The sequence below is a fragment of the Setaria italica genome, chromosome IV, assembly GCF_000263155.2.
Source record: "Setaria italica strain Yugu1 chromosome IV, Setaria_italica_v2.0, whole genome shotgun sequence".
NCBI classification, from domain to species: Eukaryota; Viridiplantae; Streptophyta; class Magnoliopsida; order Poales; family Poaceae; genus Setaria; species Setaria italica.
This window is the reverse complement of record NC_028453.1, coordinates 9,312,632-9,338,552: the sequence shown is the minus strand read 5'-3', so window position 1 is coordinate 9,338,552 and position 25,921 is coordinate 9,312,632. Positions and strand designations below refer to the sequence as shown.

At 46.0% G+C, this 25,921-nt stretch overlaps 5 protein-coding genes and 1 long non-coding RNA gene across 6 annotated transcripts; 5 read left to right on the top strand and 1 right to left on the bottom strand.

Annotated features, from left to right (window-relative positions):
- Positions 1-496: 496 nt before the first annotated feature.
- LOC101777844 (protein ALTERED XYLOGLUCAN 4-like) lies at positions 497-3,051 on the top strand. Its single transcript, XM_022826067.1, has 4 exons — positions 497-549; positions 716-927; positions 1,471-1,540; positions 1,971-3,051. The coding sequence occupies exons 1-4, from the start codon at positions 497-499 to the stop codon at positions 3,049-3,051; spliced, it is 1,416 nt and encodes a 471-aa protein (XP_022681802.1).
- A 2,355-nt stretch (positions 3,052-5,406) lies between these two features.
- LOC101777034 lies at positions 5,407-7,048 on the top strand. The gene is made up of 4 exons (XM_012845212.1): positions 5,407-5,539; positions 5,711-5,768; positions 5,948-6,197; positions 6,281-7,048. The coding sequence occupies exons 1-4, from the start codon at positions 5,407-5,409 to the stop codon at positions 7,046-7,048; spliced, it is 1,209 nt and encodes a 402-aa protein (XP_012700666.1).
- Positions 7,049-9,128: 2,080 nt separating this feature from the next.
- On the top strand, positions 9,129-10,118 carry LOC105913508. Its single transcript, XM_012845211.3, has one exon. It carries the CDS (start codon positions 9,129-9,131, stop codon positions 10,116-10,118), a length of 990 nt encoding a protein of 329 aa, XP_012700665.2.
- A 2,783-nt stretch (positions 10,119-12,901) lies between these two features.
- On the top strand, positions 12,902-15,029 carry LOC101777434 (protein ALTERED XYLOGLUCAN 4). Its single transcript, XM_004965022.2, has 2 exons — positions 12,902-13,307; positions 13,394-15,029. The coding sequence occupies exons 1-2, from the start codon at positions 13,087-13,089 to the stop codon at positions 14,472-14,474; spliced, it is 1,302 nt and encodes a 433-aa protein (XP_004965079.1). The 5' UTR covers positions 12,902-13,086; the 3' UTR covers positions 14,475-15,029.
- A 2,587-nt stretch (positions 15,030-17,616) lies between these two features.
- LOC101777160 lies at positions 17,617-19,236 on the bottom strand. Its single transcript, XR_001163822.2, has 2 exons — positions 18,649-19,236; positions 17,617-18,547 (listed from the first exon to the last, which is right to left on the bottom strand). It is a non-coding gene; the product is annotated as an uncharacterized LOC101777160 (long non-coding RNA).
- A 4,690-nt stretch (positions 19,237-23,926) lies between these two features.
- On the top strand, positions 23,927-25,617 carry LOC101776745 (protein ALTERED XYLOGLUCAN 4). Its single transcript, XM_004965021.2, has 2 exons — positions 23,927-24,188; positions 24,315-25,617. The coding sequence occupies exons 1-2, from the start codon at positions 23,968-23,970 to the stop codon at positions 25,405-25,407; spliced, it is 1,314 nt and encodes a 437-aa protein (XP_004965078.1). The 5' UTR covers positions 23,927-23,967; the 3' UTR covers positions 25,408-25,617.
- Positions 25,618-25,921: the final 304 nt, after the last annotated feature.

Genomic DNA, 25,921 nt, shown 5'->3' with positions numbered 1-25,921 from the left:
AAATGGAATATATTATGATATTCTATTGCAGAACGTACACTATATGAGGTGATAAGTTCCCTTCCTTTGAAGCTGGAGTCATAAAATAGTTTTTATAATTTTTATTGCCAATTTTACAAATTTTGATGTTTTTCCCAGACTCTATAATGATGCATATGCCATAGTAGCAAAAAAAAAAAAAATCTCCAATGGTTCGTTACAAGAATCATGGTGGCTGTATTGCTCATTTCCCATAGCCGCTGTTTATCCGTGTAACATAATTGGATCATCTTACATTAGAATTCTAATGGCTTAGGTACCATGACAAATGAGATTCTGTCAAGTGTTAACCATGACTCTTCATTTAAGTTTAGCCAACCTTAGGTTCCAGATCCATAAACGGTGCGGCTCCCACGATGTCAACTGACATGATCATCGAACTAGCAGCTATAACCCCCTGCTAAGTTGAGCAAAACCACAACCCTGCCGGTGAGCTTAGCACAGTAGCAACCTCGACATGGGAGCGCACGAGCAGCCGCCGCTGCATCCCAACAAGCAGAAGACGACATGGTCTGCCAAAGCCGGCAATTCAGGCTATTTCGTGCCCAGACCCGTCTGCGCTTGGCTGGCCTGCGGTTTCGTTTCCTTTGGCTCTCCTCCATCTCCTCTGCTGCGCTCCCCCCGGCACTCATGCTCTGTTTGTTTGAGCTTTTGCTTTCCGAAAGCTGACATTCAGCTTCTCGTCGTGGAATGGTGGCTTTTCGAAAGCTAGCTTTTTGAAAGCTGAGGTTTGTTTGGCAACCCAGCTTTCTGAAAGCGGAAGCCTCGCAATCGCATCTATTCGACGCCAGTGGCCGCCGTCTTCCTCCTCCAGCGGCCTTGCCGGCTATGCTCTGGATCTCCGAGGCCGCTATGCTCTGGCACGAGCAGGCTCCCAGGACGAGAAAGGTGAGGGCGGCGGGCGGCGCGACCTGGGGTGGAGCTGGCGGTGGCGGGTGGCGTAACCTGGCGGCGACGGGCGGCGCAACCTGGGGTGGAGGGAAGGCGGCGGGCGGCGCGAGCAGGGGTGGAGGGAAGGAGGCGGGCCACGCGAGCTGACGGCGACGGGCGGCGCCACCTGGGGTGGAGGGAAGGCAGTGGGCGGCGGGCGGCGCGAGCTGGCGGCGGCGGGCGACGCGAGCAGGGGCAGCGGGCGGGCGGCGCGAACAGGAGCGGAGGGACGGCGGTGCGGGATGCGGAGGGCGGCGCGACGCAAAGGAGGAGGCGGATGCGAAAAAAAGAAACGTACCGATTCGGTACTTTACCGATGGCAGGCGGGTAAATAACCCGGAAAGCTCGCCAGAAGCTCCGTTTTTCCTCCTTTCCAGCTTTCCATTGTAACGTGGCTTTCCATAGCTTCTGGCCCATGAAAACTTAGGGTCGAAAGCTGGCTGTTTGTTTGGGCTTTCAGCTTCTGGGGGCTGAAAGCTGGCTGAAAGCCCAAACAAACAGGGCCTCAGAATGCCGTGCTCTCTCCTCTGCTCCAGTACGTCGACGACACCTACAACTTCGTCTCATCTGGGTGCGCGAGTCCCTTCTTAGAAGGTGTTTGATACGAGATGCTAAACTGTAGAAGGGTCACATCAAATGTTCGGACGCTAATTAGGAGGACTACACATGGGCTAATTATAAAACTAATTGCAGAACTCTTGTACTAATTCGCGACACGAATCTATTAAACCTAATTAATCCATTATTAGCAAATGGTTACTGTAGCACCACATTGTTAAATCATGGACTAATTAGGCTTAATAGATTCGTCTCATGAATTAGACTCCATCTGTGCAATTAGTTTTGTAATTAGACTATATTTAATACTTTTAATTAGTATCTAAACATTCGATGTGATAGGTACTGAGGGTGTATCCAAACATCCTTGCATTCGCACAGATCTTACTTACACGTTTGCAGCATATGCGAGCTCGGTTTAATTTTTTTTGATTTCATTGCAGTCCCCGGAGCTGCAACTACTCTGATGGGAGGTGGGTGTACGCGCCGGGCCACGCGCGTCGGTACAACGGCACGGAGTGCGATGTGAAGGACAGCCACAACTGCATCCGCAACGGGCGCCCCGACACGGGCTACCTCGACTGGCAGTGGCAGCCGGCGGGTTGCCACCTGCCGGCGTTCGACGCCAAGGCCTTCCTCTCGGCGGCGCGCGGCAAGCACGTGGCCCTCGTCGGCGACTCCATGGCGCGGAACCAGGCGCAGTCCCTCGCCTGCCTCCTCGCTGCCGAGTTCCCGCACCGCGTCGTGTACCGGGACCCCGACTACCCGCGCAGCCGCAAGCCCGACCTGTGGCGCTGGGCGTTCCCGTCGCACGGCGTCACGGTCTCCTTCTACTGGGCGCCGTTCCTCGCCAGGGCCACGGGCAAGGCGCGCAACGACACCCTGCCGCAGAACGTGAACCACGTCCACCTCGACGCGCCCGACGACCGGTGGGGCGCTGACGCCGACACCATGGACGTGGTCGTGCTCGGCACCGGCCACTGGCCGCTGAACGGCGCCATCTACTACAAAAACGGCGAGGTGATCGGCCACCACGCCCACGACGAGCTCGACCCGGCGACGGATATCGGCTACGCCCGGCCGATGAGGATGGCGTACCGGACGGCGCTGGACCGTCTGAGCTCCGGCGGCCGGCCGCGGACCGTGGTGCTAGCGACCCTCTCGCCGGGCCACAAGTACGAAGGCGACACGCTCGCCACCATGTGCCCGAGGAAGAAGCCGTACAGGGAGGGGGAGCAGGAGCTGCGTTACCTCGACAGGGAGCTGGTCGGCCTCGTCTACGAGGAGGCGGAGGCCGCTAGGGCGAGGAACGGTGAGGGCAGTGCGACGAAGGTGGAGGTGCTGGACGTGACGAAGCTGGCGATCATGCGGCCGGACGGGCACCCCGGCGCGTACATGCACCGGGACCCCTTCGCGCACGAGGTGCAGCCGTGGATGGCGGCGGACTGCGTCCATTTCTGCCTGCCCGGGCCGGTCGACACCTTCAACGAGATACTGCAGCACATCCTGAGGAAGAGGAGATGATGAGATCAGTGAGTACGGCGATGCCTAGGCGTGTAGTGTAGATCATGAGTACATCTCTGGACCGCGCGGTTTAGATCGATCATGCAGCTACCTGTTATCGTTGAACGTTGATGCTCCTCGTTTTGCCCCTTCAAATACTTTGTGCTATATGGACCTGTTTGCTTTGAGCCCCGGCAAACCTGCCTGCAGTCCCACCGCTAGCATCGCTGCCCAGCAGGCAGCATGCGTACTTGCATTTTTTTTTATGAAACTAGCAGAAGGCAGAGGATTCTCTATCTTATATGGATTCATTGAAAATGGAAAACAGATTAAGGCAAAGCTACATGCAAAAAAATACAAAATAATATAGGCAAGGGCAAAATTAAAAAGAAAGAAAAAGGAGAACAAAGGCAAAAGGAAATCATGCAAATTTCTCCTCTCAAACTAGTATAAGATAGAATCCAAGGTCAACACTACCAAACGTGAGCTCCATAGACCTGTACGGATTTCCTGATATTTCGTAAGGAGCTCGCTGCTTCTTGTGACCGATCCATTTAAAAAGAAAAATCAGTGCAGCGCGAGCAAGAAATAACTCATAACAAGCACAAATATCCCAAAACCAATTCTCCATGTGCAATCAAATCAATACCCGAACATTAAGAAGAAATCAAGAAAACGGATTGCATGCCCACTTGTGTGTGCGATTATTGTTTCGTATTGAGCCTGTCCCAGGATGTTAGCCATAAAGCATACTCTCTTCTTCTCTATATAACTACTTTAGTTAATTGAACTAAGGTCATTGGTGACCCTTAAGCGGCACCAATTCGCAACCCTAATTGTGAGAAGATTTTTGCTGCAGATCGGTAAGAAGCACACGATATGATTAAGCTAAGTTTTGCCAGTATGTTGGAGATGTTTTAATAACAGCATCATCTTGCATTGCGTGGGTTTGAGCAACCTTGTGCCCGGATTCCGTGACCATCAACCCTTCCAGTTGAACCTCATCAGTATGCGATAGGATGGCAGCATGGTCGGACCTCATCAGATGTGCGACTGGGTGGCAGCATGGTGGACTTGGCACGGTATCGGCCATGACACGATATATGCATCTAGGCCTTGCCGTGACCAGCGCCCTGCCATAGCACGGTGGGCGTGAGTCGCTTCGGCGATGGATGGCTATCGATAATGATGGCCTACAGTCGCGGGTATGCTCGGTACCATCAGCACCTCGGTGAGGTACCTTTCGTACTTTTTTTTCTTAGGCTATTGCTGATATGGTGTGGTGGAGGTCGGGGTGAAAGCGTTGTCAGTGATGCCTGCGGGTGCCGCTACCTCCTTATAGGTGACTTGTTTGCACTTCCCTATATGGTCATATTTCGATCTTCAGGTGTAAACCCAGCCCCATACTCGGGCCGACGATGATGGCACTATTGGCATCATGTTCTTCATGAAGGCGTTGTCGTGGAGATCCATCTAGTGTTTCGGCATTCTCTGTTCTTGCTCGGCTGCTCGTGGGTGATCTTCCTACGTCGCTTTGAGTTTACCTTTGGGAGAATATATTGGCTGCGATTTATTAACGTGGTGGGAGGACATAATGAGACCGTTCGTTTGACAAGCAGAGCAATTGAGGCTTTGGACGAGTGGATGGATAAGCAATATTAGACATTGTTTAAAATTATTCTCTTCTTATGTACTCTTCCTCCTTTTATTTATTCTTTCAGTGATCAGCTATTGAGCTAAAGAACTTTTATTTATTCTTTCAATGATTAGCTATTGAGCTAAAGAATTTGTAAGAACTTAGTTGCGTGCGTTTATAGCAGAGGTAGCATGTATTTCCATTTTCTACAAAAAATCATCTTGCAATGGTTCCCGGAGCAACCACCTTGAGATCGACTACCAAATAGTTGACACTTAGGGCATCCGCAATGGTGCCGAGTCAGCTAGCTATTTGGTACACTCAGCATGTATCCTATGTGGAGGAAAGAGAAGATGCAAAAATATTCGAGTTGGCAACTTGCTCGTCGCTCAGCTCGCACACGCGACGATGCGCCAAATCGCCAGCTTCATCGCCATTTGCTAGCTATTCTTCTAGCGTTTTCAGATTCGCTGCGCGGGAATCCATTTTCTCTCCCGCGTCACTGCGCGGGAAAATCCGTCCACGGCGTGCAAAAACCCCTCCACAATCCACCTTCTCCCGCCCTTGCTCTTCCGATTTAGTTCTGGAGGTGTCAAAAGCAAGGTCTGTTCCTCTTCTTTTCCGTCATATCTTCCCATCTATCTTATTCCACAATCCAGCTCTAGTGCTTGACTCTTTCGATTCAGTTCCAGCGCACGAGATCCTTGTCGCTGCTGGTGATGAGCCGCCGGAAGCGAGAGATGGCCTTGCCACCACACCAGACTGGATCTGCTCGGATGGGATCCGCCCCTGCTTCTGCTATTCAAGTGCCTACGCATGATCCTGCACTTCTTGGTGGTGGTTCTTCTATTCCAAATATAGGAGGTCCATCAGGTAATCGCTCTTGGTTTCTATATTTAGCTAGATGCATAGCAGTAAGCTAGAAAAAAATCAATGAAGTCACTCCTGCTACTTATTAATTTTTTAGATATTTAGTGGAAGTTTATCTTGATTTCTTGATAAAGTGTTTGTCTAAACTAATGGCCGAATGGCATGACTCTGCAGCATGGTGGCCTGGACCTTTGCCACAAGCCACATCTTCAGCAGCCACATCCACAAATTGGTAAGTTTTATTTTTTTCCATGTAATTTTCTTACTGCACTAGTTGTCATTTTATTATGTTCAGAAACAGTTAGTTCACTAGCTATATTAGTTTTATTAGAAGTAATGTTCAGAAACAGTTAGTTCACTAGCTATATTAGTTTCATTAGAACTAATGATATGGGTTGCTTGATTTTCCAGTGGTATGGATTACTATCCACCTGGTGGTTTTATGAGCATTTTACAATCTGGACAACCATTCTTTCCTCATGTTTCGGCACCATGGCCACCTATGGGAAAGGAATCTCAATTAGCACCACCAAAAAATGACTCAGGAAACCAAAATTCTAAAAAGAGATCGAAAGGCAAAACCATCATCAACTTAGATGATGGAAACGATGGCAGGACTGCAAAGCGCCTTGTATTTGATCCAGATGAGGACGTGAGGCTAGTAAGTAAAATTGTATCACTCACTTTATTTTTGTAGCTACACAAATATATGAACCTACAACTAATCATGCATCCTAAATTCAGGTCAGTGCATGGCTGATCCACTCAAATGACCCAATCAATGGGAATTGCAAGAAAAATGAGAAGTATTGGGGTGATGTACATGGACACTACAATAAGACTACACCTACAAACCGAAAAAGAGAGGTGAAACATCTCAAAGATCGCTGGACAAAAATTAAGAGATGGGTGGCATTTTTCTGCGGAAGTTGGAAGAAGGCTACCTCAATTTATCTTAGTGGATATTCAGATGAGCAGCTAAAAGACATGGCTAAGCAGTTTTATTTGGATGACTATAAGGAAGGACCATTCACAGTTGAGCACTGCTGGAAGATTCTTCGTGATGAACCCAAGTGGCATGCAGTTTTGGAAGAACTTGAAAACCCAAATAAAAGGAGTTTGGATGGTGAAGATGAGGCAATTGGCACCTCAAGGACACCAGAAGCTGTAGGAGAATTAGAACGTCCTATGGGGACACAACAAGCTAAGAAAAAACGCAATGGTAAAGGTAGAGTCAGCGATGATGATGAAACATCCTATGATGAAGACTTGAAGAAATTCATTGACATTCAAGCAGCAACAAAAAAACGACAGGAAGATTTCGTAGAGGCACAAGAACGCATTTCTGAAAAGAAGTTTCAGACAGCAAGGCTTAACAGGGAGGCCGCTTTACTGGAATCATATCAAAAACTCTTGTGTATGGACACTAGGGAGATGACAGAGGATATTAGAGCTGAGCATGTCCTTGCCTTGAAGATGCTAAGGGAGAAATTGGCCGGTAACAATAACTAAGGTACTTTGTTTACTGCTATTTTTTTTACACCAGTCAACATGTATAAATGCATTGCTAATTATCATGCAGTACCACTAAATTTAGTCAGTCAACATCTATTACCAATGCTTTGTGAATTATCATGCAGTACCACTAATTACATGACCAGTTTGGTGTAGTAGTCAAAACGCATTTGTCCTTTGTGCGAGTATATATACATGACCAGTATGGCTGCATATATGCACAACAGCCTAAACTCTCCAACCTCTATACCCCTTTCTAAACTTGTCTCCAAACATGTCGGATCAATCCAATGGTTCTGTAGACCCTTTAGAAGAGTTCTCAGCTGAGCAACAAGCCCTCGACTCTCTTTGTCGGGCATGCATCCCAGGCCCACGAGTAGACCCTGGACGGCCCACTGTTGGGACGTACTCGGATATGATCAGGACGGGATAGGCGTATCCCACTCGGACTAGTCAAGTATGTGTATGGAAAACTACTCGGGCCATAACCGAGTAGAACTCTGTAGTAGTACTCGACTAGGACTCAGACTTGTAACCCTGCTCTCCCATGCATATAAGGGCGGGCAGGGACCCCCTCAAAAAAGGAACAACTCTGGTTCATCCAAGATCAATACAAACCAACACACAGGATGTAGGGTATTACGCGATCTAGCGGCCCGAACTTGTCTAAATCGTGTTCCTTGCGTCACCATTGATTCCTTGATTCTCGACGATCCTTACTGCACAAAAGACCACCTAGGGTACCCCCTAGGCGGGTTGCCGGTCTAAAACGCCGACAGCTGGCGCGCCAGGTAGGGGAACTCGTCGAGTTTCTCAGCGCGAACTCAATGGCAACGGTCATCATCAAGCCCGTCTTCATCATCGAAGGCGCAACCTTCATTTTCGGATCCTGGCTCTGCATCGCCGATGGCGCTGGCTCGTTCCGACGCCAGATCATCAACGCCCAGGAGAAGAAATCAGAGGGTCTGGTCGGAAAAAACCAAGATTTCAAAGTTGACAACTTCGAGTTCGACTACGCGTCGGACTCGAGTTCGACTACGCGTCGGACTCAACTTGGCTTCGAACTAGTCGTTCCCAGTCACTCCCAAGCCAGTTTCGACTCCAAAACGGTTTCCGCACGGACTCCGCAATGCAGCCGAAGTCCACCAGGATTTTCTTACTCGAATTCAACTCGAACTCGGGCACGACGACGACGATGACTCCGACTCAGTTTATCCGCCAGAAATACCATTATCTGGTCCAGCCCAAGGATTGGTAATAACTTCAATGTCACAAGGCAGATTCGTACATTGGCCAGGTTTGAGACCATCTCTTCTTGCCCGCGACTACGACTCGCGCCTTGTCGCTCATATAGACAACCTCCCATATCAAGAGGGTGTCCCACTCCCATCCAACCGCGAGAAAAGTTCCACAGAGATTGCAATGTCAAGTTCCGGAAGTTACTACCCGGACAAGGAAGTCCTTGTTATTACTCAAAATAACAACCCGGGTACTAGGCAGAATAGAACCCCCAGGCGATTAGCACAACTCAACAACATCTCAGAAGATGAGTCTATAGCTGACACCCCACAAAATGAAACCTCTGATCAGAAACCAAAGAAGGATGCGCAATGCTACTCGAGCCGAGCGACGGTAGTCGATGGCTACAAATATTCCCATCACAAACCTTGAAAGAGCTTTCGATGCAGTTCAGGCTCAAGAGCACAGTACTCCACTTGCGGCAATCGCCTCAATTAATCTTTTAACAACGTTGATGCCTCAAGACAGGGACAACGAAGCCACAGCTCAGCTTGTGTAGTGCGGCAACGGACTAATTGCACAACTCGCGAAGCAAGCCTAGAAGCTACTCGACAAAGAATCACCAATTCCGTCTGTTCCTTGCATCACGGCTCACCAAGAAGGCAGCAGAGGTGCTGCAGCCAACAACAATGATGCCCCAAGAAACGACAATGAAGTCGCCAACTAGCCTCGGTAGCACAGCCAAGGCCCAAGCAAACACAAGGCCCCAGCACGCCATAAGGAGGTTGGAGACGCCGACACTCTTGCTAGCCGGATTTTTACGAAGATTAAGGCAAAGATGGTAGGTAGTTCATCTAGGCGTCGAACCAAAAAGTACATCAACAGGGATCGTGAAGGTGCTCTTCAACGACTTGTGGCTGATTATTTTGCAGAAGAGCCTCTATATTCTGATGCAATATTTCGTAGAAGATTTTGGATGAGAAGGCATGTTTTTCTACGCATTGTGGATGCCCTGGGCAGTTGGTCTCCCTATTTCACTCAAAGGGTAGACTGTACTGATCGCCCGGGGCTTTCACCACTGCAAAAGTGCACAGCAGCAATCCGTATGCTTGCATATGGGACTGCAGCTGACATGCTTGATGAGTACTTAAAGGTTGCAGAGAGCACTGCCCTTGAGTGCTTGGAAAAATTTGTGCAAGGGGTGGTTGAAGTTTTCGGCTCCAAGTACCTTCGATGTCCTACAGCTGAAGACATGGAGCGTCTGCTCCAAGTTGGAGAGTCTCGTGGATTCCCTGGAATGTTGGGTAGTATTGACTGCATGCATTGGCGATGGGAAAATTGTCCAACAGCATGGAAGGGGCAATATACCACTGGTCGCTATGGATTCCCAACCATGATCCTTGAAGCGGTAGCTTCACATGACCTCCATATTTGGCATGCATTCTTTGGTGTTGCTGGGTCTAATAATGACATCAACGTGCTTAATCAGTCCCCTTTGTTTCTTGAGGCGATAAAGGGTGAAGCTCCTCGGATTCAGTATTCTGTCAATGGTAGGCAATACAACACTGGTTATTACCTAGCCAATGGAATTTACCCAGAATGGGCAGCCTTTGTGAAGTCTATAAATTCACCTCAACTAGACAAGCACAAGGTGTATGCAGCAGAACAAGAAGGTGCAAGGAAAGATGTGGAGCGTGCTTTTGGCGTTCTGCAAGCTCGCTACAACATTGTGCGTCGTACAGCACGATCTTGGAGCACAAGGATTATTGGACTGATCATGAAAGCTTGTGTTATTCTCCACAACATGATAGTGGAAGATGAGGGATAAATGGCTAAGGAGTCTATTGATCTGAATGCAATTCCTGGAGAATCAATTGTTCTTCCTCCTGAAATGCAAAAGGCCACAAACAGTAACCCATACTTCAATGATGTTCGACGTAGAAATTCTGCTATCCGTGCTCACTTTATCCACACTCAACTTAAAGATGATTTAATTGAGCACATTTGGCAGTGTTTTGGCCATAGGGCTCCCCACTAGTATTTTTTTTTGCTAATAACCTCATGTAAGATCTGTCATGAATTTCTTTTTCTTATTGGCACTATTAATTATATTGATTAAGCTAACTTACTGCTTGTTTTCTTTTTCCAGAATCGTTGGTACGAGGTTGATTGGCATTTCTAGCAGGCTGTCATGGAGGTTGACTTTTGGATTTTGGTGCTTCTTCCTCAACGATGCAGTTAGCTGTTCAGTTTGCTTTTGTGGCCTGAAATAAACATGTATGGCTAGAGTCACTGTTATCAATGAGTGCATTATGTCACTAGTAGAGAACTCACCTTCCATGCATCCCATTTTGTCCCGGTTTAAAGTTAGCCTGGGACAAAAGGTTCACCAACCGGGACTAAAGCTCGGTCACTGGTGGGGGGGCTCACCAACCGGGACTTTTTATCCCGGTTGCAAAGGCTAGTGAAAAAAAAGACCCTGAGAGGCCTTTTATCCCGGTTGGTGTTTCAAACCGGGATAAAAGGGTCCCAACGGGGTGGCTGAAAGAGGACTAAATCCCTCGAACCCTTTTATCCCGGTTTGTAATACCAACCGGGATAAAAGGGAGTCTTTTATCCCGTTTGGTGTTTCCAATCGGGATAAAAGGGTCCCCCACGAGTTAATACAAAAGGATTGCATCCCCTATATAGTTAGATATACTGTGTAGGTGGGATGGCAAGGAAGCTACACGCGAGGCTGGAGGTTGTGGGTTCGAATCCCACGCAACGCGCACGCGCATATTTCGCGTGAAAAATTGCGTGACTCGTGATTTGTGACTTGCTGCGACGTGCGCGTGTGGGGGGCCTCCTGGGAGCCTAGGATTTCTTTTTTTTTGCAGCGCCTGCCGTGGTGACCCGTTTTATCCCGGTTGGATTTTCGGGAGATTTGCACCTTACCAACCGGGACTAAAGGCCAATTCTCTACCAGCGTGTATAATGTATGGACATTCTATTTTATTTCCATGTTTAAAACCTTTGGTTGTCTTGGTTGCTTATGTTTAGTTGGTCATGTAATGAAATGGCTTGAGTCATGTTTATCGGTTCATCATGTAGTAACATATGGATATTTTATTTTATTGTTGTGTTTAAAAGCTTGTCCATGTTTTCATGGTTGCTACCAGTTGGTTATATTGAGATGAGATGTTTAGTGTTATTCTCCATATAGAGAGATACAAAGATAATCTTCACAGCACATCCGTTCTCTCTCTGCGCATGAAAGTACTAAAAATAACAAATAGCTAGCACTATATAGATAGTTGCATGGACTGCTAGCTATTTAGTGCTGAGTTGGATGGCTCCTAGCTAGCAATTAGCTAGGACTGTTGCGGATGACCTTATCGCAAATTGGCAATTAATGTATCATCCTAGCACCGTTTGGGATTCTTGGCGACATGGCTAGAATAATCTAACCATAGATCCCTCCCTCAGTTCTGATTACTGTTCTTGCGTAGATCCCCAAGCATCTCTCTCTCGTAGATCATTTAATTTGGTCACAGATTTGAGGTAAAAACAAACATCTTATTTGGTCTACCGAACCTGACAAGGTGCCATTTGACTTGGAATAACCTTGTCCATGACTTTCATTAAGATTAACATGTTAGTCAGTGATGGTTCTCTAACCCCGCAATCAGCGGTGGAAAATGCAGGATTCACCGGGTTTTCTAATTTGAGGTGGAAAGGATATGGTTGGCTGCAGTTTGGATCTATAATCTGCAACAGGGCAGTAGTACTGGTTCTCAGCTAGAGGCTCTACGCACCCATAACCGCGCGTTCATAATTTGGAGGCAACAAAATGTTCTGATGAGGGGGGAAAAAGCTCATGTACAATAACAAAATTCAAAGTTGAGCCTCAACTTTTTCTCAACGAGCACAACATTTTGGCGCAAGCATAATGACAAGGAAGCCTAAGACGTATTACTGTATTAGGGTAATTTTATTTGTGCAAAACAACATATTATATTATCATAACTTTAATTAAAAGTACTTAATCTAAATACAAATATAATTTTACATTTGAAACCAAGCACACACGGCTAGTACCGTTTTTACTATGCTCAGGTTTCCACCTCAGTATCTACTGCCGGGGATTGGACTCCCAATCAATCTTATAAGCAATCAAGTCCATGGAGTAATAGAAAAGCCATGCTTAGTTATATGCTCGCTTATGATCATGGTGGAGTTTGAGATTGTTCATTGCCTCAGTGTTATAGAACATTATATTCATAAGGAGACGGCGGCGGCACCACTCGTTTGCTCTAATAAAATCAGATTTCATCAGATCTTAAGACATCAAAAGAATAGAATGTAGTGACTTAGATCTTAAGAGAACAAAATAAGTAGAATTAATGTAGTGACTTAGATCATAAGAAAACAAAACAAATAGAATGTAGTGACCTAGATCTTAAGAAAACAAAAGAAGTAGAATGTAGTAGTGACTTAGCTATGCTAGGCTGGAGTGGACAACCTTTTGGCAGCAAAACATGAAATGGAATGAGGGGAAAATGGTCACTGTCGATTGTAGGACTCAACAGAAGAGTTCTGAAGGACTTTTAGTGATATAAACCCGCCGACGAAACTGCCATTGTTCTTATTTAATTTGGCAGAACAGATCCACATGCAATACATAACCGTGCATAATAAGAAAAGGTCCTAACCTCTTCCCAAAGCTAACCCATCTCCTATATGATTGAGCTGGGCTATATGTACATCGAACTTCCCAACTCAATCTCTTTCCATTGCTCATCTGCTACCTAGAGATGGGAGCGTCGTACCAGCCTCTGGATCCCCACAACCAGAAGCCATCCAGCAAAAAACCTCTCTCTTTCCTCTCCAAACCCGTCTGCGCCTGGCTCGCCTGCGGCTTCATCTCCTTGGCCCTCCTCCACCTCCTCTGCTGCTCTCCCGCGGGCACTCAACGAACGGCATTCTCTCCTCTGCTCCAGTACATCAACAACACCTACTCCTTCGTCTCATCGGTGTAAGTGAAAGATGCTAAACGCTTAAAACCCTTCATGGTTACATGAGCACCTACTCTTACCGTCGTACGACATTGCTTCTTTGCAGGCCTCCGCGAGGGGATGAGAGCTGCAACTACTCGGAGGGGAGGTGGGTATGGTCGCCAGGCTACGCGCGGCGGTACAACGCCACCGAGTGCAACGTCAAGGAGAGCCACGACTGCCTCCGCAACGGGCGGCCCGACACGGGCTACCTCGACTGGCGGTGGCAGCCGGCCGGCGGGTGCTCGCTGCCGGCGTTCGACGCCAGGGCGTTCCTCACGGCGATGCGCGGCAAACACATCGCCTTCATCGGCGACTCCATGGCGCGGAATCAGGCCCAGTCCCTCGTCTGCCTCCTCAGCGCCGCGTTCCCGAACCGGCTCCTGTACCGGGACGCCGACCCGCGCAAGTACAACTTCTGGCGCTACGCGTTCCCGACGCACGACGTGAAGGTGTCCTTTTACTGGAACCCGTTCATCGTCAAGGCCACGGGCAAATCGGAGGACGAGAGCATCCGCGAGAACCACGTGCATCTCGACACGCCCGGCGACGGGTGGGGCGCCGACGCCGACACGATCGACGTGGCGGTGCTCGGCGCCAGCCACTGGCTGCTGAACGGGGCCATCTACTACAACGGCAGCGAGGTGATCGGCGCTCATAACGCCCCGGCCGAGCTCAACTACACTGGCGTTGGCTACGCATGGCCGCTCAAGATGGCGTACCGGACGGCGGTGGAGCGGCTGAGCTCAAGCCGGCCGCGCACGGTGGTGCTCGCCACGTTCTCTCCTGCTCACTTCGAAGGCAGGCCGAGCGACAGCCCCACGGCGTGCACGAAGATGGAGCCGTACGAGGAGGGGGAGAAGGAGCTGGACTGGATCTGCAAGGAGCTCAGGGACATTGTCTACGACGAGGCGCAGGCCGCGAAGGTGAGGATCGCCGGGGCAAGCGCGACGAGGATCGAGGTGCTGGACGTGACGAAGATGGCGGCGATGCGGCCGGACGGGCACCCGAGCGTGTACATGCACCGCGACCCGTTTGCGCACGGCGTGCCGGAGAGGATGTACTCCGACTGTCTCCACTCCTGCCTGCCGGGGCCTGTCGACACCTTCAACGAGATGTTGCTGCAGATTCTGAGGAAGAGGCGATGAAGCACTGAACCTTCAGTTTAGAACTTTTGCTTCTTGAATATACTTTATTCTTTCAAATACTTGTACTCTGAAAGATTCTCTGTAAGAGAGATTAAGCTAAACCCAGTGATGCAACACAAAATTTAGAGCACGCGAAAGCCATGCAGTAGTCGACGTGTCCTTGCACAACATCGCGAAACTCAATGCCAGCAATTTTTACCTCCCTCAGCTGAAGTGACAAACTTTACCGTTGCTTAGCCTCTGAGTTGGTGACGGACCGTAAGATAGTCTATCTCAAGCAAATTAGGATGATCAAGCTTCTGAACAATTTCAATAATCTTGGGATTGACAAGTTGATGCCCTTAGAAAACTATCTGCACAAGGTCGAGGGATCATGGATCTTAGTTGTTCTTATTTCTGAATAAATATTCTGTTTTCGCACATCTCCATGCTCCACACCGTTGAATTAGCAATTAATGTGGTAACAGATTCGAGTTAAATAAGCAGTGGCTACTCTGATCTTTGCAGGACATCATTTAGACCAGGGATATAATGTATTTTAAGGGCCCGTTTAAATCAAAGGGAATCATTTTTTAATTACTATGTTGGACAAACGGTTCATGAATAGAAAACAGAGCAAATGCTCCTAAAACCATTCATTTCAATGGAATTATTGGAACATCCAGTTCAAGCAGAATATTTTGCGAAAGTCCGAGGCAAAACAAGCTTAACTTGGTCTGTATTACCACAAAATGTTTCAATACAAACAACGCATCGTAAATGGTTTCTTTTCTTTTTAAAATAAACTTACTGCCAATGGTTTTTAAGGCCAACTGTCTAAACTATACTCAGTGGTGCAAAAAGCCATCTGGTACGGTTTAAAAACCAACTGTTACGCAATGAAAATGGTTTATATGTAAACATTGTTTAAGATGTATCTAGTCATTATAGTTAGGTGGGTTATGAAAAGTCTGCTTGTAATATAGTCATTGCATACAATTCTTTAAAATATGTTTGTTGAATTTTCCTTTTTAATCTTTTTTAATTAACTTGAGTTGGTAATGAGATTTGATGGAGGTGTATATCATGTTCATTCCCATACTAAATATTTGGAAATTTCTTTAGTTTCTAGTGAAGATGAAATCTTCGTCATTAATATATATAGGAAATGGTGTACATTTCATATTCACTATGTCTAAAAGGTTTATATGCATTTATAAATATTATTAGAGGTGAGGAAGGACATGATATAACCCCATCATCCAATTACTAAACTTAACTAACTTAGAAGGGTAACAAAAGGCAATTTTCAGTAATATAATTTACAATAAATTTCCAAAAAGCCATATGCAATAACTAATCATAAACAAATTTTAGAAAAATGTATGTGCGATTCAAATACAGATGTCCCAATCGATTCTTTTGAGAAACCCACTTCCGATAGTATTGTTAGATAATGTAGATAATGTTTGACCCATTTGTCTTCTCGGCATAGTAAATCAAACTCTAGCCCAGCTCTCAACTTTCTTTACCTACTTGAGACTGCTCTCGTTCACAATACTCACATTAGATGTTCTCTAACTCTTAGGATTTAGAGCTTGGAGAGACGTATCATTGTCATAGATAAAGACATGTGGAGCCTAATGAGAGAGGAGGGTTATAGATATAGGTGTTCGTCATCTGCAATTTGGGGTAGCTTATCCACTTTGGCCATAACAATGGCCGAATATGTCAAGGCAGTAATAGAGGCATCAACTCCGCATCTTCGACTTCATCTACAGAATTGCCTCTCTTGCTTATCTTGTAAAAACATGCCCCATCATGACTTGTTTTACTTTGGCCTCCCCCTCCATACCACAGTCCTATATCATTACCACCCGCATGCTCAACATGGTGGCGCTACCCACCTAACGAGATGATGAGAAATGCCCTCCGTCATCTCCGCTTGGATAAAAGCATGCCTAAATTATTTTAAAAAATAGAGGCCAACATTGCCTTTTTTTCATTTTCACAACTCATTAAAAACGGTTTTTAACTCAACACATATACCAATATTATAGATGAATTTGACACTATTTTTCTATATCACTATTCACTGACCATCTAGGCCGCTTCAAAAACCACTTGACATTGTGATTTTTAGCCTTGTGCAATGGCATGTTTTGTCATAGTGCTAACTTTCCTTTAATGAAGCTAGACCTTGTGTCATGGACTTGGGCAAACATGCAATGGAATGAGGCTTTGATGACTTGGGACAGATTAAATAAGTGGGTAGTGATAGTAATATGATTCTGTATTGGTTTCCAACTTTTCCAAGATGCATGATAGCCCTCCTTGGTTGGCAGTGGATTATGCTTATTCATCAATCCAATTGTTCCCTTACATAGGCTAGTAATTTTAAGAGACGTAGTGTTAGAATATTTTGGATAGGTTTGGGGCTAGTAGCTAACCAAAGTTGTTTATTTCTCTATTTTATCTGTTCGTATTCTAACATAATACTCGTATAGGTATGTTGCAATCTTTATCTAGTTGTGATAGACTTTAGCCACCAATTACTCTACATGCCTTTTTAAACCCATTCATAGTTTTCTCGTTGCACCACACCTCCTTGTGTGTTTGACATGTGTTTAGCATGGAAATATATATGTTCATGTGTACAAGATCTGCGATGTAAGGCACATCAAGCATGACAAGAGTTGACAATTTAGAAGCATATATATGAGTAAGATGTTTTTTATAATTAAACAAGGTACCCAATATAAAAGCAAATTTAGAGGCTTATTGTCTTTTAAACATGAGAGAAGGGCAACTTGATCCAAATTTGTTGGTTAATTTATATATTTTTTCAGTAATGGCATATGTGAGTAATTTAGATGAAAATTGAGTGATCTATTTAATTAGGTTATTTTTCAAGACAGAGTTTATGTTACTTTAGACTTTTTTCATATAGATTTAGATATATAGTTTAACAAATTGATGGCGTGGATGCTTTCTTAAAATGAGAATCCATCTCCTTTTTCTAATCTATTTGCATAGAAGAACACCTCACGTGGTAAAAACATTGCAATAGAAGATTTAGACATGCTAGAGTTATAACTCACTTATGCAACAACTGGCTATTTGTAAAGTGGTAACAATTCAGACAGGCAGTATTGCCAGAGACTTGCAGTAGAATTATTTTTCATATTATGACACATCTTCAAATCCACAGAGCATGTGCAAATTAAACTGAATCTGCACAGTGTACATATTGCAATGACCTGACAAACCTGTCGTTGGGATAGCTGCACATGACTCTAGGCTTAGCACTTAGCAATAGTTCTTTTTAAAAAAAGATGTGTTGTAGCTATGTAGCGTCCTTTTGCCCCCCAGAAAGTTATTTATTCTTCTTGCCTCTGTTCCAAGCAGAGGATCAAGGGGGGAATAAACTATATAAATAAAATGCTGGCAAGGAAAAATAATTTTAAGGAAACAATGTGGCTTGTTTAAAGCCCCTCACGTACGACGGTGGAAAAACAATATCACCCTCGCACTGAATTCTGGAATAACAAACTAATGAACATAAGATGGTGTTTGGATCTTTAGTCCGGACTAAAATTCATATCACATCGAATATTCGGAGGTCAATTAGGAGGACTAAATATGAGTTAATTCTAAAACTAATTACAGGAGGCTAATTCACGAGACGAATCTATTAAGCCTAATTAATCCATCATTAGCACATATTTACTGTAGCATCATATTGTCAAATCATGCACTAATTAGAGTTAAAGATTCGTCTCGCAAATTAGTCTCTATCTGTGCAATTAGTTTTGTAATTAGTCTATGTTTAATATTCCTAGTATCTAAACATTGGATGTGACATGAATTTAAGGATAAAGAAACAAACACCCCCTAACTAAGGACGATCTGATCTGAACTACGAAAGCAGACTCATTAGTTTAATAAAAAACTATCACATCTAAGCGGAGGTGGGAATCACTGTGGGTTGTCTGGAAGTCTGGATCACGCGGATGTGGGTTGAGGGGATCGCCATCGCCTCGCCTCGCCTCGGCGTCCTGCCTCCACGACTTCCCCAAAATCCCTCCTGCACGCTGCATTCTACAAACCTTGATAGGACATTGGGAGTCTATTCCGCAACCCTAGATTGATTTTTAACACGAGAAGAGGAAGAGGAGATGGAAATTGAGATCACCTGCACATGGAGAAGAAGCCGAAGAGAGCGCACGAGGTTGGAGGCGGGGGTTGGGGAAGAGATGGAGGGGCGCCGGATGTGCGAGGAATTATATTGGCTCCTTGTTCACTCCAAATAAAAAGCGGGAGCAAAACAAAAAAAGAGGCGGCAAATGAAAAAAACAAAAATTGGAAGATAACTGATGATAAAAAAGAGGCGGCAAATGAAAAAATAAGGCGGGCTAAAATTAAAGGGAAACATGAAGAAACAATATCACCAGGCCATAGCGCCATTGCTATCTTGCTCCTCAGTCAGCACCGCCTTCGACTTCTCGACAAGACCAGCCTCCTTCTCGGTGAGGAGCATTTCCCAGCTACTACACATCTAGACGAGGGAGACGAGGGCACGAGCTCATCGCGCATCGCCCATTCGCCCCCATGCTGCTGCCGTTCTTGCTGGAGATGCCTGCATCATCCCCACACGTGAGATTGGAAGGGAAACGGAAGGGGAAAGAACCAGAGATTGGAAGGGAAACGATCTCTGGAAGGGAAACGGAAGGGGGAATTTCAGAGAGAAACGAATGGATAAGAGAACTGAGGAACGGTAGATGGATGGATAGGAGCATACGACTTGAGGTGACGTGGGGCCGGAGGCCGGCTTCGCGTGATTTTTTTTTTCTCGGCTCGGACGCGTGTAGTCTAGCATGTCATGCCGCCATCTGTTATCATTCTTTTTCATTTTTTTTATTTGTTTTATACTGAAAAAAGTGCGGTACTTCATTTTATTCATTTTATTTTTATATAATTAATTATTTTACAGGAAAATATACGTGTACTAAAAAGGCCACATGCATACTTTATCATACTACTAGTAAATATACCCGTGCATTACAACGGGAACAAACACCAAATTCAATAGATGTAGCTTGAAATCTAAGCGATCACATCAATTATTTCATAAAAGTTAGAGCGATATTATAATATGGTTTAAAACACTGCTACAAATTGGACAATCATTGTTGGCTCCATAACCATCATCACTGTCGGTTTTGCAATCCGTTAGATCAAGATCGGAAGTGATGACTTTGGTTATCACAGTAGGATTGCAAACCATAAGCATCTAAACAACAAAAGAAGAAAAAAAAATCTCATCCGCCATCTCCATCGACCGCGGCCGCTGACGCAACCTGCATCCTGTGACCCGTCCGCCGTCGCCGTCAAGCCCCTGGACTTAACTCAATTATCAATCACACTAAAAAAACATAAACAATACTTAAGATATTACATCTAATATTTTTTTCCGCACATTCATATATTAAAATCTATATTCCTCATTTAACTATATCCAATACAAGGTGTTGGCTTTATCTGGCTAATATGATACATCCTAGAGGGTATAAAATTTTCACTAATACATCCGCAAAGCAATCCTGCTAGTAATTACGAGGTGGAACTAAATAAAATTATATAATTCAAGGTTATACGTTGATCGTAATAAATCGTTATACAATTTAATCTCTAAGCCACAAAAGATCATTCTGGTAAAAGTCAGCATCAAAATCTCAGCCAGTTTCATATTTTTGGTTCTTCTACCACAGATAGCACTATAAAACACAATCGCTTGCCGAAAGAGTAGGAGAAAGAATCTACTTTCTATATTCTACAAAAATTATGCATAAAAACCAATTAAAACAATCTAGTTGAAAAATTTTTGACACAAACTCACATAGCCACAACCAATAAACAATTGAACAATAAACAATGGGGCCATCATACCAGGTGGGGGATTAGAATAACCTGCTTGCTGCGGCTGATTTTTCATCCTGCCACGGGCGCACTGCGTAGGAGCGGCCGGCACTGGCTGGCGGCCACGCCGCTGTGCCGCTACCCCTCTCCTTGATTTGGTTGCGCCCGCGTGAGCAGCAGCTGCTCACCTCGCCAACGCCTCCAGCGACATGCCGTCCGTCACCCCGCCTGGTCTGGGATTCACCAGCGCCGGTGCGCCACCACGGGGCCACGGCCTCACGCGAGGAATCGAGATGGGAGCGGCACTCCGCGCTCACGAGGGGTGCAGAGTTTGAGTCGCGACTCACGAGGAGATCTGAGAGAAGAGGAAGAGGCCAATGCGGAGTTTAATTCGCGTATTTCACAAAAGATTGTGTTTCTAAGCTGGTGTCTGTGTTGATAGATGATTCGTATTCAATAAACGTATCTAGAAGCGCTTCTACCACGAGACCTGTATGACACGCTTTCTTGAGACGTGTCAATACCATCTAACAACGTATCTAGATAATAATCATAGAAGCGCTTTTATCAAAACGTGCCAACGACACTTTAAAAACGTATCTAAGTTGCAAGTTTTGAAGCGCTTTAGTAAAACGTGTTAACAACCATGTCTACTGACTGGAGCATACAATATATATATATATACACACACGCTTTCAATAGCATAGCAATTCAAGCGTGGTTACCACTATGTTTTGTTGTAGTGAAAAATAAACATAATTTGGCATTTGAAATTCATAATTAGGGGTAATGTGCTTTCTAAAAGGCTACATGAGTACATTACACTCTACGATATGCAACAAGTGCAGAAAGATAAAAGCAAATTGGAGACTGAAGACATCAAACATCATAAGTGATTGACTAAAGACATTGGACTGTCGGGCCGGGCGAGTTTGCTGGGAAAATAAGGGTCTTCTTGTAACACTTGCCACACCTCCCTATACTCACTGGGTAAAAACAAGGGTGTTTTTGGCACTTGGCGGGGCTCCCTAAAATGCTTCTTAAGCGGCTTCACTTGAAGATGCACCAAACGGTATATGTGAAATTGGCTTCGGTAGTGAAGCCGGCCTGGAGCCATCCACCAAATCACACTAGGCGGCGGCAGCTGAAAGTAGTGATCTCTCCCCTATCCTTTCCTGTCCCCACATTAATGGGTACGGAATTACATCTAAACTTCACCGAAATTACTACCAAATTGCTAACTACGTACTAAGTCCCTTCTTCCCTCGCGCATTGCTCTTTCCTCGTCACTGTGAACACGTATGAACGCGCTTTGCGGCGACCATCGGCATGCAACAGGAAGGAGGCCGGCCAGAGAGGGGAAAGAAGCATGGATCAGCTGGATTTGCTCTTGATCCACCCGCAGGGTGGCCCGACAATGGTGCATCTGCTAAGAACGGTGGCAGCCGGCATGGGCCATGACTGCTACAACCGCACAACCCATCCTCCACACCATAGCTGCAGGGACGGGTATGCGCATGCGGCATGACGAGAACATATTGTGGCACAACGTGAGGGATCATATCGACGCGATGCAAGGGGGTGAGGCCGAGCAGCACGGTGCAAGGAAGGAAGGGATCAGCACCGAGTGTGAAGATTGGCCGCGGTACAAGGCGGGAGTAGAGGGCGTTGGACAGCAAACAGGGAGTGTACAACAAAAGAATGCCTGTCGCGCACAATTCCATGGCCGGATGAAGAGATTCAACATCATTCCAATCTAGAAGGCCCTAAACCCAAAATACCGGATCTTACTCCATAGGAAAATTTTAATGGCAAACAATTATGGAAAAGTGTGGTTGGCCAAACGACCCTTTGTGCAAGTTATGCAACTCAAATTCGGAGACGCCTACGCAACTTGTGCAAAGATTGCCCCTACACGAGAGCGATCTGGGAGCGGCTTAGTAAGTCGGTTTGGCCTGTAGGGCTTACTTCTGAGTAATACAATGCTCTCGATAAATTGATGGTGGAGAAAATGCAAAGCAATGGTCGCTAAACAGAGCAGAGCTTTCTTTGACGACCTCATTATCTACTTCTCATGGAATATTTAAAAAGACCACAACAGAAGAACGTTTAATCACGAATCTAAACCCGTCGAAGAGGTCGCATTTTCTAATCAGAGGATACAAAACAATTCACAATGGCGACACAAGCGACAGTAATTTCACCCACCTAGACAGTTTATGGAGTTGTGTTCTTTTTTCTTTTTTCCTTTCTTTTCGGGAAGAGTCTGTTTTTTCTACCTATTTGTTTTTGGGGCAAGTTGGTGAGTTTCGCTGTTTTTTAGTTGCGGGGTCTTTTACCCTTTCTTTGTATCCATTGTTGATTTTTTTTCTTTTATTCTAATAAAAATTCGGCAAATCTCTTGCTGTCCGTAAAATAATGCACGAAGAAGAAGGAGAAAAAGGCACGAAGAAGAAGGAGAACCCAGATGAGGAAAAAGGGTAGGGAGAAAAAATAAGAAAAAAGATTATAAAAGAGGAAAAGAATATTTTGTTGATTTCATATAAAATCATATTATTAATTGAAGAAAAATGTAAAACTATATGCATAATCACTAAAATAGGTAGGGAATATTGGACATTTTAACTCCTTCATCTATTTATAAAAATAAATGAGAAGCTGTTTTGCTAAATGTTTATCTCAAGTGCTTAAGCTTTAATAGAAAAACACTTTAAAAAATGAAGAACTATTTTAGTAGGAGCCCTTCCAAATATTTGGTTTCGCCATACGTACTTTCCAATTACTATCCGGCAAGTATTTCTCCTTGATGAGGTTCTGCATGACAGAACAGAAGTATGCGACAAATACATTGGTGTCATCTAATAGTCGGTCTCATGTATTGACACGTAATCTTGAGACGACTCAACAGACAACCTATACAATGGGTTGTCTTATAAATTGTCTGGTAGAGCTATATAATTCCTTAATTTGTGCATATGAAAAAAGAAATATTATGAGTTGCATGACAACAATAACTCGCACAATAGTTGTTAAGTTGTCTCGTAGTTTTACAATTTAGCTTATGAGGTGGTTATTTCGCGAAACAATGATCTCTTTCTCTTTACTCGCTCTCTCTCCTCCACATCATCAAAAATCCTATGTGGCACTGCATGAGACGACCTATAAGACCGCTGACGTGTAGCAATGTACTTGACAGACATCTATTCGGAACAAGAGATTACCTGTACTAATTAACTTTGTTTCCGTCTCTATGACGTTATGAACAGTTAATTTCTGTTTTTACACAGGAAAAATGTCAAAAGGTACCACCTGTATAATTTACAAGTCTCAACCAGGCAACCAGGACGACTTGAAAGGTGCTAGTGCAACGTAACTTCCCACCGACAGACCACACATCAGTACTTAATATGAGCCGACACTACTTAGGTCGTCCAGACAGAACTTAATATACTAAACAATTACAGAGAAGTTCTAAACTATTCTTTCCAAGATTAACTCGTCTTCTATATGTACATGGAACTACGAACTCTTGAAACCCCTCATGCTATCATTGCCCTGCTAGTGCTAGGTAGCTTAGTGCAGTGGCTACTGAGAGATGGGATCAGCGTACCAACCGCTGGATCCATACAACCAGAAGCCATCCAGCAAAAAGTATGGCTGTTTCCTCTCCAAACCCGTCTGCGCTTGGCTCGCCTGCGGCTTCCTCTTCCTGGCGCTCCTCCACCTCCTCTGCTGCTCTCCTGACGGCACCCAACAGGCGTTGTTCTCTCCTCTGCGCCAGTATATAAACAACACTTACTCCTTCGTCTCGTCAGTGTAAGTGATAAATGCTAAATGCTTAGATCTTTAGTTCTTCATGGTTAATACTTGAGTAGACCATACAGGTCTCCTGTGTTGGATGTGAGTTGTGACGTTGTGCGTTTTTTTTTTTCTACCTTGCAGTCCGGGAGGAGGAAGGAGCTGCAACTATTCTGTGGGAAACTGGGTGTGGGCGCCGGGCCACGCGCGGCGGTACAATGCCACGGAGTGCAACGCCAAGGAGAGCCACGACTGCATCCGCAACGGGCGGCCCGACACGCGCTACCTCGACTGGCGGTGGCAGCCGGCCGGGGGGTGCCCGCTGCCGGCGTTCGACGCCGGGGCGTTCCTCTCGGCGGTGCACGGCAAGCACGTCGCCTTCATCGGCGACTCCATGGCGCGGAACCAGGCCCAGTCCCTCATCTGCCTCCTCACCGCCGCGTTCCCCTACCGCCTCCTCTACCGGGACGTGGGCGAGGTGCGCAAGTACAACTTCTGGCGCTACGTGTTCCCGACGCACGACGTCAAGGTGTCCTACTACTGGAACCCGTTCCTTGTCAAGGCCACGGGTAAATCGGTGGACGACACCATCCGCGAGAACCACGTCCATCTCGACACGCCCGGCGACCGCTGGGCGGCCGACGCCGACACGTTCGACGTGGTGGTGCTGGCCGCCGCGCACTGGCTGTTGAACGGGGCCATCTACTACAACAACAGCGAGGTGATCGGCGCCCACAATCCACCCCCGGAGCTCAACACGACCGGCCTAGGCTACGCGTGGCCGCTCCACATGGCGTACCGGACATCGGTGGAGCGGCTGAGGTCGTCCGCCGCCGGGCGGCCGAGGACATTGGTGCTGGCCACCTTCTCGATGTCTCACTTCGAAGGCAAACCCACCGACGACCCCACGGCATGCACGAGGACGGAGCCGTACAAGGATGGGGAGAAGGACAACGAGTGGGTCTTTAGGGAGGTGAGAGACATCGTCTACGATGAGGCCGAGGCGGCGAGGGCGAGGAGCGGTGAGGACAACAGCTCGTTGAGGATCGAGGTGCTGGACGTGTCGAAGCTGGCCTCGCTGCGGCCGGATGGGCATCCTGGCTTGTACATGCGCCCCAACCCACTCGCGAACGGCATGCCGGAGAAGATGTACTCCGACTGCCTCCACTTCTGCCTGCCCGGGCCGGTCGACACCTTCAACGAGATACTGCTGCAGATCCTGAGGAAGAAGCGGTGAAACGGAGAGCCGTCTGTGGCATGCTCGTGGATGCGTGCGTCCATAGGCGTGTTAAGTATTCTTCTGCTTGAAAAAAAAGCTCTAATGACTGTATCATGTTTTTGGGGGAAAAGGCGATTGTAACTTTTTGTTTTCATATTGGAGCAACTTGGTCGAAACTGAGTACAAGGAGATTACTGTAAGTTACTAATTTGACTTCTTTTATTTGGAGGAGGCCGACAAATTGAGATTCTTGGAAGACTATGAAAGAAAGTTTAGTCGAGGGATCGTGGATCTCAGTTGTCTGAAAATATATTACGTTCGCGCACATCTCTATGCACCACAGCATTGAACTAGCAATTAATTTGGTCATAGATTCCACTTTGTTACGCTGACCTTTGCAGTGTGCCATTTTACTAGACCTGGGCTGCACTTTAACGGCTCGTTACATTCAGCAAAGTTGTTAATAAGAGATTGACCAGAAAAATAGGTATAAGAAATTTCCATCTAGGATTTAATAAGTTACCCAATATTG

Coding starts and splice junctions, on each gene's coding strand:
- LOC101777034 (XM_012845212.1), top strand. CDS start 5,407: ATGGCCTTGCCACCACACCAGACTGGATCTGCTCGGATGGGATCCGCC. Junction 5,540..5,710: donor AAATATAGGAGGTCCATCAG/GTAATCGCTCTT, acceptor ATGACTCTGCAG/CATGGTGGCCTGGACCTTTG. Junction 5,769..5,947: donor GCAGCCACATCCACAAATTG/GTAAGTTTTATT, acceptor TTGATTTTCCAG/TGGTATGGATTACTATCCAC.
- LOC101777434 (XM_004965022.2), top strand. CDS start 13,087: ATGGGAGCGTCGTACCAGCCTCTGGATCCCCACAACCAGAAGCCATCC. Junction 13,308..13,393: donor TACTCCTTCGTCTCATCGGT/GTAAGTGAAAGA, acceptor GCTTCTTTGCAG/GCCTCCGCGAGGGGATGAGA.
- LOC105913508 (XM_012845211.3), top strand. CDS start 9,129: ATGGTAGGTAGTTCATCTAGGCGTCGAACCAAAAAGTACATCAACAGG.
- LOC101777844 (XM_022826067.1), top strand. CDS start 497: ATGGGAGCGCACGAGCAGCCGCCGCTGCATCCCAACAAGCAGAAGACG. Junction 928..1,470: donor AGGCTCCCAGGACGAGAAAG/GTGAGGGCGGCG, acceptor CCAAACAAACAG/GGCCTCAGAATGCCGTGCTC. Junction 1,541..1,970: donor TACAACTTCGTCTCATCTGG/GTGCGCGAGTCC, acceptor ATTTCATTGCAG/TCCCCGGAGCTGCAACTACT.
- LOC101776745 (XM_004965021.2), top strand. CDS start 23,968: ATGGGATCAGCGTACCAACCGCTGGATCCATACAACCAGAAGCCATCC. Junction 24,189..24,314: donor TACTCCTTCGTCTCGTCAGT/GTAAGTGATAAA, acceptor TCTACCTTGCAG/TCCGGGAGGAGGAAGGAGCT.